The 11,203-nt window shown below is 45.6% G+C and overlaps 2 protein-coding genes across 2 annotated transcripts; both read right to left on the reverse strand.

The window, feature by feature from the left end:
• Positions 1–1,662: 1,662 nt before the first annotated feature.
• On the reverse strand, positions 1,663–4,929 carry LOC126567909 (transient receptor potential cation channel subfamily V member 5). The gene is made up of 6 exons (XM_050224269.1): positions 4,531–4,929; positions 2,758–4,062; positions 2,527–2,678; positions 2,186–2,459; positions 1,878–2,120; positions 1,663–1,806 (listed from the first exon to the last, which is right to left on the reverse strand). Exons 1-6 carry the CDS (start codon positions 4,927–4,929, stop codon positions 1,663–1,665), a joined length of 2,517 nt encoding a protein of 838 aa, XP_050080226.1.
• A 1,446-nt stretch (positions 4,930–6,375) lies between these two features.
• LOC126568231 (drebrin-like protein B) lies at positions 6,376–8,267 on the reverse strand. The gene is made up of 4 exons (XM_050224677.1): positions 7,992–8,267; positions 7,365–7,557; positions 7,134–7,297; positions 6,376–7,054 (listed from the first exon to the last, which is right to left on the reverse strand). Exons 1-4 carry the CDS (start codon positions 8,244–8,246, stop codon positions 6,392–6,394), a joined length of 1,275 nt encoding a protein of 424 aa, XP_050080634.1. The 5' UTR covers positions 8,247–8,267; the 3' UTR covers positions 6,376–6,391.
• Between the last annotated feature and the right edge of the window lie 2,936 nt (positions 8,268–11,203).

The following is an 11,203-nucleotide window of genomic DNA, read 5'->3' on the forward strand; positions in this document are numbered from 1 at the left end:
GTGGCATCCCCGGGTCGACCGGTTGGGAGATTCGACCTTCATTTCCTATTAATTGCTAACCTATTCTCGGTTGGCCCATATTTAGCACTCCATCACCAAGAGAAGAGGGAGAGGAAATAACGCACCCAGGCACACATACACAAACACACACATATATATACAGATGTTAGGGTGTTATGCGCCTGGAGGACACATGCTTTCCGTCACCAACCCACCATGTTTGCGCTGCAGCCAACCACGTGCTGCAGTTCTGATTTCCCGGGATAAAAATGAACACTTGTGTCTTCTGAATTCTGCGTCCCAGGTTTCGTCTCCTACCCTCCTGCTCGGTGGGCAGCTTTATGGTGAGAATGTGCTTTATCTTCCCGAGCCACCATCCAGCCAATCCAAATAGGGAAAACCTCCCGTACCGGTACACTCGGTGCGGTCTTTGCTCATCTGCCTGTAAACCACAGACAAGATGAGGGGGAGCGCTTGAAAAAAAATCACACACACAGGAAGATATCTACTTCTTGTGAAGCTTATTGTTGACACAGATGTTGCTGGCTACCATTCGATGGATGAGTTTATGGTATGCCGCAAAGCTCATGCAATGCTGTACAACCTTTAACCAAGCGCGTTCATTATCCGCCATCAAACAAGCCGCCACCACCATTATTAATTCAAAACATTTCAAATAGGTTTCCGTTCTAGCGTTCAGTTCACCGTCTGTTTGGCGTTAGCATCCACATCTTGCAGGATGTTGTAGGTAGTTATCAAGGCCACTACTCTTAGCAGTAGTAGCCAAAATAGGAGATGAAACCATCATCGGCAAGTCTACTAGTACCGGCACATTCAGTATGTACTGGCCATCCTCAAAGCGCCCGGAGAGCATATCTCATATTTATGATTGTTTTGTATCCTTGCCCAACAGCCAGCCATAATGAGCTACCATTCGCAGTGGTTTCTGCTGATGAGGTAGAATGGAAGCAAAAAAAAAAAAGCTAAACTCCATCACAGTCCATCACGAGTCTGAAACGGGATGTGGTGAATCGATTTTTGTGCTCTTGTGCTTTTACGGGCGGTGGACGTAAATCTTCATTACTACCCATTGCTTGCTTTATGAACCTTAGCACCTTCTTGCCATAAAACCCTGTCCGAATTATTCCCTGAAATTCTACAGCAGTCTAGAAAACGCTGTAGAAATATTTCAAACACATTTTTCTCAGCAAACGATTTCATTGGTTTCGACTTTCCAAGGCGAAGGTTTTTTTCCCGGGACCTTGACTCCGCGCTGCATGTATGCGTGTGCAACAAAGAATTCAAGGTTACTGACCCACATTCCAGCACTAACAAGGCCGTACGGTTCTAAGCTTTTATTTTTTGCAAGCAACCTGAAAGCTCTTATCTTTTTAACATTGCCATAGAGCTTTCAAGCTTTCTATAGAGCGCTTTTCTCGCTTTTCTACAGTGACGCTAATAATTTTAAGTGAAAGCCTTTTCTTGTATTAAAAATGTTCAACACACGCTCCTCTGACAAGATGTAAACAACTTTATTTTACCTATTTTTTTTTTACGATTCGATGTTAAAAAATTGGCTAAAAAGCTAACAAAGTTTGATCGAGTTGACGAGACGCGTGGTAATGCTTAGGGCTAGAAAAAGAACAATCCCCCAACACGTGCTTACGAGGACATGTTGACGTATTTCTCCCGCAGCAGACGACGCTGTTCCGCACGTGCATCACGCTCAACTTGACGCTTCTTCGAGAGACGATCGTGGACTCGTTTCATTTCGAGAATTTCCTTCATTTCCTCCTTATCTTCGTCCTGCGAGATGATCAGACAGAGGAATGTAAGTGGTTTAAAGAGGCTTTCTGCTGCATCAAGACAAAACATACCGTCATGTTGAGTCGTAGAACGAGAGCCCGCCTTCCGTCTGACATCGGTTGACTGTAGGACATTAGGTTCTTGAGCCGTTCCTTCGGTGGGACACCACGCTCCACCACGAGCACGATGCGGGCCCACTGTCGCTGCCATTCGTTCTTCGTTTCCGCAATCTTCTGGTAGGTGTTACCCATCATAGCGATCAACATGTTCACCAACAGTACGGCTACAATCACCATGAACAATACGAACAAGATCTGCAGATAGACGAGATGGTGCGTTAAGGAAATATAAATTTCTCGAAGTAGTCCCAACCCCATACCTTAGCACACATTTCATGATCTGTGTTCTCCAGCGCACCATAATAATCTCCAAAGTTTGTTAGTGACATGAGAAACATAGCTACGATTGACTCGATTGGGGAAGGCATCGGATTTGCGTCACCATCTTCCTCCGGTTTGTAGGACAGAAAGACGATGTAATAGGCCTGCGAGAAGCCCATCACAAACACCAGATAGATCACAACGAAACGCAACAGATCACCCATCACCATGCGATATATCATCACTACGAAAGGTCCGACCGTTTTAAAACCTCTGGAAAAATTCAGAAGAGAAGATAAGCAGATGTTTTTGGTGGTGAAAACACCCTATCTAAACTTACCGACAGAAGAACAGAAAATATGGCGCCGTTGTAAGCATAATAGCTACTGCTACGTGGTCCTCCATTTCCGTGAAGCAAAGTACCTTCAAAAACGGTACGATCATCATTATGCAGCAGGAAAACAGAAACATAACCCGGGAGGGTGCTGTCATCTGGAAGAACGGAAAGTATCAATCAGAACTTCCCGCAATCATCTGTTTTTTTTTCTCACAGAGCAAGGGCCTTACTTACAAGATTCTCGAAAAACATTTTTCGACCAAGAAACTTCAACTCTCGCAGGGCAGCTAGTAGATAGAGGAACGATCCCACCAATATAATCATCTCCGATATGAGACGCACCTTCCCTTCCATGCCATCGTAGTCCATCGTGTGGCATTTGGAGTTGAAGAATAGACCATCGTCCATTTCGGAAGGATCAAAGTCTGGCGATTCCACTGTACTGCCATTGATTTGCTGTAGCTCCGTCAGCTTCCCAACAAACATTTCAAGCCCAATGCTTCCATTGCTACTTAGCGTCACCATTGTGTCCTCCTGTCCAGTAGATTCGTTCGTCCACAGATGTCGTCGAAGGTCCTCCTTGGTGGTGGATGTTTTATTACCTCCCGTAGACCCTTCCTGCTCGTCATCCTCTGCCGGTGGAGGTCCATTGCGTAGTGTGAAGCTTACCAACGATACACAGAAGTAGCAGAAAAACATAAAGAACTGTCGGTAGAACTTATCCTTCACGAAGGTGTTCCACTTTGTCTTGAGCAGATCGATCAGTACACCGTCCAGTAGATCAAGATGCTCGTCCTTATCACCAAACACTACCAAATTGAGCGCGGAATCTTTACTGATGTTCCCGGTCTCTACGTCGATCGTGTCGATGAGTACGAGCGGATAAGCGGCACAGGTGATGCTTCCCAGCTGCCAATAGATTTCCCGTTCGATGTTCATGATGTGGAAAAACATCTCCACCCGTCCGAGCTTTGCTGCGAGCGTCAGGGGTGTTAGATTTTGGTTGTTGCGGATACTCAACGAGGAACCAACTTCATATCCCATATCGAACGTTGAGATCTTCTCGTATATCACAAGCATATGCAGCACGGTGTTACCATTGAAATCCTTGTTATCTGGATCGGCTCCACGGGCCAAAACTAGTCGATAGCACTCCTCCTGGCCAAGGCAGGCAGCGAAGGTTAGTGGATACTCGCCCCAATACACGTACCCATCGTAGTTTGTTATCTGTACCATTTGGACGACTTCTGTCTCCAGTATGTCGTACCGGGATGCTTTCTGATCCTCCGGACACATGAACGTACCGCAGCAACGCTCGTTTACGTCGGAGTTGTGATCGAGCAGGTACTTCACCATGGCAGGATCTTCGTTTACGATCGCTAGATGTAACACACTTTCTCCGTAGTACTCATCGCACATGTACACGTCGTTGATGAGTTTGGGATAGAAGCGGAGCAGCCGTTTCGCTAAATCCGCATGCAGCGAGGTTGCATTGAGTAGACATAGGTGTAGAATAGTCTCTCCTACAGCTCCGCGTTCCTTGAGTAAGAGAACCGATATTAAATGTTAGTATTTTATTGCACAACTTTAATAGCACAACTTCATCTTAATCATAACCTAACGCAATTTCCGTGTCCTACGTAAAACATAAACTGTCAAACTGTGTCACGATAGTCAGTAAATCGTACAACTCCTCCAACACTCCCGCAGGCTATCCCATCGAAATCCTCATCGAAATTCGGTCACTATTTCACTTTTGATTCCTTATTTACAAATCACAGCTGTCATATACTACCGTTTTGCATCCTGCGGTCCTTGTACACACCCCTCCATAATGTCTTGTTTTAGTTTCTACCGACACAAGCGCACACGGAAGTAAACACTGGCGAGCACGTGTTCCCGAAGGCGAACGCTAGTGACGCAACGCCGCCATCTTGCCGACTGTTTTGGGGCGCCGAAAGCCGTTGCGTTGCTCTTGGATTCTTTATTATGCAACACTCCGCTTACCTTAATGTTCCAGCAAACTTCCCGATACCCGGAAGGATTTAGATAGTACTCTGCTTCGCTCACTTCCGGACAAACCGCATCAATATCAAAATCTTCCTCCGGATTCTCCATCGCGCGTATATCTGGCAGCTGTTTATGGCGCGGTCGTTCCCGATTTCGTAACAGCACCAGCACCGACACTGGGATGTACTTTCCCTTGCCTTTGTTGTAGAGAAACGGTTCGACCTTCGTCTTGATCGCATGATCGATCTCGGCATACTGTTTGTTCTGTATCGCACGCTTCATCATGTCCACGAGCAGTCCACCGCCCTTTAGGTTAACGAACTTGTACAGTGCCTGGGTGGACACTCCGGCCTGCTTCTTAACGCCACTGGTCACATTACTCTCAGTATTTCCCATCCTGGCTGCGGGTGGAGTTTCTCTGCGCTAGCGTATAAACTTTGCCTCCACAAAACTATCTTAAACACTGGATCACTTTACCAGACCTACTGGGCCATCCCAGTGGTCAAATCACTGACGTTGGTCACTGGCACTAGTGGGCAGTTGGGAGTTGCGAACCATCCTGAAGCGGTACATTATGCGAAATAGTTTATTGACCAAACAATAGCGACAGTTCGGATCGGTTGCCTATGGTGAGGACCATATCGCTTCGCAACGGTACGTCGGTTGCCAAGGTAACTCCTCAAAAGGAGCAGTTGACTGTTCCGGTGGCGTAAAATGCCTTTACTCACCGTAAACACGTGAGCGTTTCAAGGTGGTGGCATTTGGTGGTCAACACTAAAGGAATGTTTGTTTATTATTTGCTGGAATGCTTTGTTTTTATGACTCGTTCTGCATTCTTTGAGCATTATTTTTCTTTCATAACATTAATAAGACTTAAAAAAGTGCAACAATTTATGTTTTTTCGAGTGTATTATTTTAACGAGGATTTAGTCTTTTCTCGCCCCCCGGGAGGCGTCGTTAATTGCGGTTCGTGTCTGTGTGTGTACAATTAAATAGTTAAAACGCTTATCTATTATTAGTCTAGACTGGGGGACCCTGAGGACCGGATGAGAACGAATGTGAAGAATCGTATCGGAACCGGAGTAAACATCGAGAAACGAGACGAAGTAGATGAACATAGTACACATTCAATAACACGTGGCTTGCGTTTTTCATCCCACCTATTTGATCGAGTGCCTCGTTATTTGTGTATGTGTGTGTGCGTAAGTGATTGGAAAAATGGCTCCGATGCCGGAACTGGCTCCGATTGGCCTCAGAAATACAGTCGTTGTCACTAGATTTTGCCAAAGAATCAAAGAAAATTTATGTCTGTTGTGCGATAAACAAGCACAAAATACAACTGGTATTCTGATTATGGATAACTTAGGTTTTCATTCAGTGAAATTTAAGGAACTGATTGATTATCAAATTTCGTTCAAAATAATGTTTTCTTCATCGATAATTTCCGTCTTTGAATCCTATAGAAAATATGTTAAATAAAAATTGATGCCTTTGACCTGAAAATTGATGCTCGCTGTTAAAAATTGATGGCCTCGAGTCCAAAATTAATGAGCGCTGCCAAAAATTCATACCTTCAAGATAAAAATTCCTGACTTAGAATCAAAATTTGACGGCAACGACTGTAAGTAGCGCGTGTTCCGCATTGCGCTCCGTAGCACTCATCACTAGTGTGCGTGTATTTTACCTGGGAGGAGGTATATACGTGTGCGTGTATCTTCGCTACAGTGATGCTCGAATCGTGTGGTGATCGTATTTTATGCACCTATGTTAACAGGACTATCTTAAACGTGATGCTGTGTTGTTCCTTCTTAGTGACTAAACAATGGATAACGATGGATGCTAAAATGTCTCAAATGCTTTAAATGAGCTCCACATAGTTGGCCGGAAAGAGCCCATAGGTACCGTCCGGTGCCAGCCCCTGCCACCAACCCTCATCGATCTGATCGATGTGCGTAATAATGTCGTCCGGATCGAAGCTAATCTCGGAGTCGTCAGCTGCCTGATAATCGTACAATGCTCGCGCCCGAATCATGTTATCCTCGTCGGACAGATCGATCGTTGCGTTCGGATCGAAATACTGCGTAACGGCCCCTTCCGCTGGCACTTCCGGTGATACGATCGGTTCTTCCACCGTGCCCACTATGGCCGGTGGCGTGTCGGTGCCATTTTGACGCTCACTTTCTAGCTCCGCCTTGAGCTCGTTGATAATACTGCGTTCTTCGAAGGATGCCGTCGGTGAGAACGGTGGTTCCGTTAGCTCCTGGGCCACCTCCGCCTGGATGTGCGTCGGACTGAGCTGAGCTGTACTGTTCAGGAAACGTGCTTTGGCACTGCTAACCTTTCCGCTCGCTTCAACCACCTGCTTGATTTCTCGTTCGCGTTCCGTTTTGCTCTGATCGGACGCTTGCCGGGCGTAGCTACGGTCGGGCGAAACGGGAGAAGGCGACAGGGCACCACCCGCTGTACCACCCGTTGCGCTCTCGCGCTTCTCGAATTCGCGCTCTTCTCGTCGACGTCGTTCCTTTGAAGGGAGCGATAATCAAAGCAAATTGAAGCACACGATGGGGAAATTTTGGGACATTCCAAACATTTTAACCTACCTGTTCCAACAATACTGTTTCATTGAGCTTACGCTCATACTCCGCCTGCAACCGATGCTTCTCCTCCTCCTCTTCCTTACGCCAAAACTCATCCCGCTCAGCCGGATTGATTTCCTTCGTCGGATTGACTCGACTGTAGTTCGTACCGACTGGTTTTGGTGAATCTAAAATAAAGGGCGCAATTTAGATCAATTCCCTGTGGCAGTTGATTCAGCGAAAGATATACTTTACCAATCGCTTGTGAGTAATCCTTCACTTTGAAATCGTTCACCACCACCTTCTGCAGTTTCTCCAGTATGCGTGCCTCCTCGACGTCGTCCTCGTTGGTCGCGTGCACCGTAATATGAGCACCGTGTAGCAGGCCCGTGACATCGCGCACATGTTTCGCACATGTTCCCTTCCTAGCGATCGGTGCGCCTTCGCCCTGTTTTTTTTTGTGGTTCAAGAAGAATTGAAAAAAAAAAAAAATCATACAGAAGAGAATCATTCACACGTTCTATTCGACCCTAAGATATAAGCTTTGTCATGCCAGCTCAACAACGTAAGGCAAAGATGTGTGCTCACTAAGGGAGTTCGATCGGTTGAAGCCCGCACAACCCGGTTACCGGATTCGAATGGCATCAACGATTTCGGAGAATCGTTTTACACTGCTGACAGCTAGTGTTACGCTGTTGAGCTGGCCTGAGAAACCCTGTAAGAGCCGGAAGGTGGTTTTACGCTGTGCGATAAAACAAACATGGGCTCTTATCGATGATAACCGCACCGGTTGCGTAGTACTGATAGGGGATATGTATTTTTTTCCCACCTAAAAAAAGTAAACCCAACGAAGGAAGGGATCTTTGGAATGCCTATGCTCACCTGCCAGTTTATGAAGACAAACTTTGCAATGCCCGTTTCACTGTTGTCCACCCGCAGGAAAGCGTACTGAATTTTGCCCGAGTTAAGCTCGGCAGCCAGTTCCGAAATTCCATCCTCGCCCGTTTCCTGCAGCTTCAGCACGTTCGTCTGTCCCTCGTACCCGAACAGTGCCCAGTTGGTGGCCGTTTTTCGGTCGCAAACCGATTTCCACGCACCGACGATAGCGTCCCGGTGCTTCTGCAGATCAACCGACATCGTGTTGCGCTAGTCAGCAACTGTGAATTTCTGGGTCCGATCCGAGGGTACGCCTTGGTCGCTTGGGGGAGAAGGTGGTGACTTCTGGACACCTCTCAGAGAGCGTTGACCCACTTTCACGCACGACTGCTTTCGTCGTCACACCGGATCACCACACCAAATCTCAGGTGGCTCGATGGGGAGCTGTCTCAGGTGGAACCCTCTCTCTCACTCTCACTCGACAGGTGTTGGCAATGGTATTCAATGCACCATGCTGCTGGTGCTGCTGCACCCACCCACGCCGGCCGGAAGTGCACAGTGACAAGACAATGCTAATTACAGGCCTCGGGGGAGTTGGGGAGATCTTCCCATTCACCACACCAATCCTGTGTGTGGAATGTTTGCCCGTTTTAGAAAGGAAAACTCTTTCACGTAAAAGCAAAACTGATTCACCCGAAACGTGCAGCCGGGACACGGTTTGTCTAATATGCGAGAGCCTCTCTGCACAGAACCACGTTGCACTACGGAAAAAGCCACCGCGTGTGAAGGGTGGTTTACCTTTCGCGATACATTCCTTAAGTTTGTCTTCTTGCACACCGTTGCAGTTCGTTTGTCTTTTTCGTGTATTATTGACTGACTGGGGCATATATTTTGGTTCGCGAAGAACCACCAACCGAAGGGCATCAAAAGGTGAGCCCATTTGCCTAGCTCTCACTCACACACTGAAACGCGTCTTGACGTTTATACGTAGCCTAGTGAAAGCTGTAGAAGTGAATTGGGATTCGGTAGAGAGGCATTTTCTCGCGGCAGGAAATGATAGAAATAGTTCTTCAAAATATATGTCGCTTAAGAAAGAGCGCTGGAGAGAGAAAAAATATGTATTAAAGCGAAACACACTGCAGACGGACATCAAAGCTAAAGCAAGATGGCAGACTGACTGTAATTGTCCAACCCGGCGCTTTCTGATGGCGCCGGTCTGCAACCAAAACAATTGTATATTTTGTTCCTCATACTGTTTAAATATCTTTTTTCAGAAATGATACCATTGTTTTCATGTTAATCCAAAGATTCTAAGATATACTGTTGTTTTAAAATCGATTCAATTCCAACACAAACACAATTTCAGCATTTCAAACTTAAATTCCGTCAAAAGTATTGAACCGGGTGCTGTAAACTACGCACAGACTTGAAATGCTTTGGGCTGTTTCACACGCGATGTGTATTTTTGCAATTGGAGGTATGTTGTTTGTTTGCATTTTGCATCTGGAATGTGTTGTGCTGGGAAGTGATGATTATTTGCGCTCGTTTGGTTCAATCTCTTGTGATTAATATAGTTTTGTATTGAATCTATGTTTTAGGTGGTTGTGAACTACGTGTGAAGCCTTTTTTGAGGATACACGTTGCTTTGGTGATTCTTTCCGGACTGGTACAACTCCCGTTCGCATGATGCGGCAGTGGCTGTTTATGACTACCAGCACTAGCAAATAATACGATGCGCCCCAACGTCTGGAATATGTAATCTCCTGTTTTAAACCGTTGTAACTTTCTGGTGAATGTTTTGCAGCATCATCGTTCTAGCAACAGCCCTCAAAGATTTGGCGTTTATTGCAAATTAGGACTTGGATTTTTACTCGGCTCAGCTATGGACTCTAGGTGACCCATAGACGAGGCCCGTACTCTTTTCATAACTGTCCTGTTAGCGGGCCTGTTAGCGACGGGGGCAGGGAGGGATGCTCTGTCTGAGGAGGCACCCCTAGCTGGCGAGGCCCTTAAGGCCTGCCAGCTAAGGCCGTTAAGGCCCCATGGACGCCAACTCGCAACCAATAGGTTAATTCGTCACTGGAAACACTCTGCGCGATACTAGCTCGCGAATGTTGCCGTTGGAAAATATGATCAATTTTTTTTTCGTATTGAAGTAGATCTGCGTCCAGATTGCCGTATAAGCCATAGAATATGCGGTTCGATTCCCTTGAGGGACTGTTAATAAAGCTAAGGAGTTCATTCCTTTGACACTTTTTGGCATAACGACGAACTGTTACGTCAAGCAGTCCATCTGATGGCTCACTAGACTTGCTGATCTAACGTAGTTGGATAGCCAGTTGTTACTCCGGGGGAACGACCCGGAATGGAGTTGTTTCCGGGTCCTTCCTTGTGTAGATTTACTGTGGATACTTTAAATTTTTATAATTATTTAAATGGGTGGATGGATAGGATGGATTTGTTTAAGAGGATTAAAAACTTGAATAACTGTGGCACATACATATTATTATTACTATATTAGATTACGGAGTTTTATTGATGACAGAAATGTAAATAAACATGGATGAAACTTTAAATTGATCTCTTGATATATCCATGAGCGTGCATGTGATGTCATGGAATGCGATTTGTCGTTTGAAATATCAATATATAACACCATTCAAATCATTGAAATATTTCTTACTCTACGTAAGTTTAGCAGTGCTGTCGCCTACAGATTTAAATTTTCTAATTCGCGACGAGAGCAGAAGATCGTGTAGTTGGTTATTTGATGCATCAGCTTCAGGCCTATTATATTCATTCATTTCTCGCTGAAATGCTTCCTCGTATCGAAAAACCCGACAGGGTCCAGTTGCCCTCCGAAAGCTTACCCTGGTAGATCATCAGGTGTTGTTATAATAGTTCTTGAAATTATACTAACCTCAACTCATCGTCAAACTTTGACCAAACCAAACATCACCAAAGCGATATTTGCCATTACGTGTTCACCAAGTCTCTTGATAAATCGAATGTGTACAAGTCAAGGCCTCTGAGCCTGCCGTAACGGATGGAGCAGCGGTCCGAGTACCTGTTCTGTTTCTGACCTCTTATATAAATGTCCTCGAAGTAGGGGCCTCGTAATAGTAGGATAATATTTGCAAAAGATAGCTTCATGTTAAGAATCTTGTGTTAGAAAAGAATTTGAGTAATTCCCCCATGATCTCACAATGACAACCAAT

Source organism: Anopheles maculipalpis, chromosome 2RL (assembly GCF_943734695.1).
Source record: "Anopheles maculipalpis chromosome 2RL, idAnoMacuDA_375_x, whole genome shotgun sequence".
In the NCBI taxonomy this organism is placed as follows: domain Eukaryota; kingdom Metazoa; phylum Arthropoda; class Insecta; order Diptera; family Culicidae; genus Anopheles; species Anopheles maculipalpis.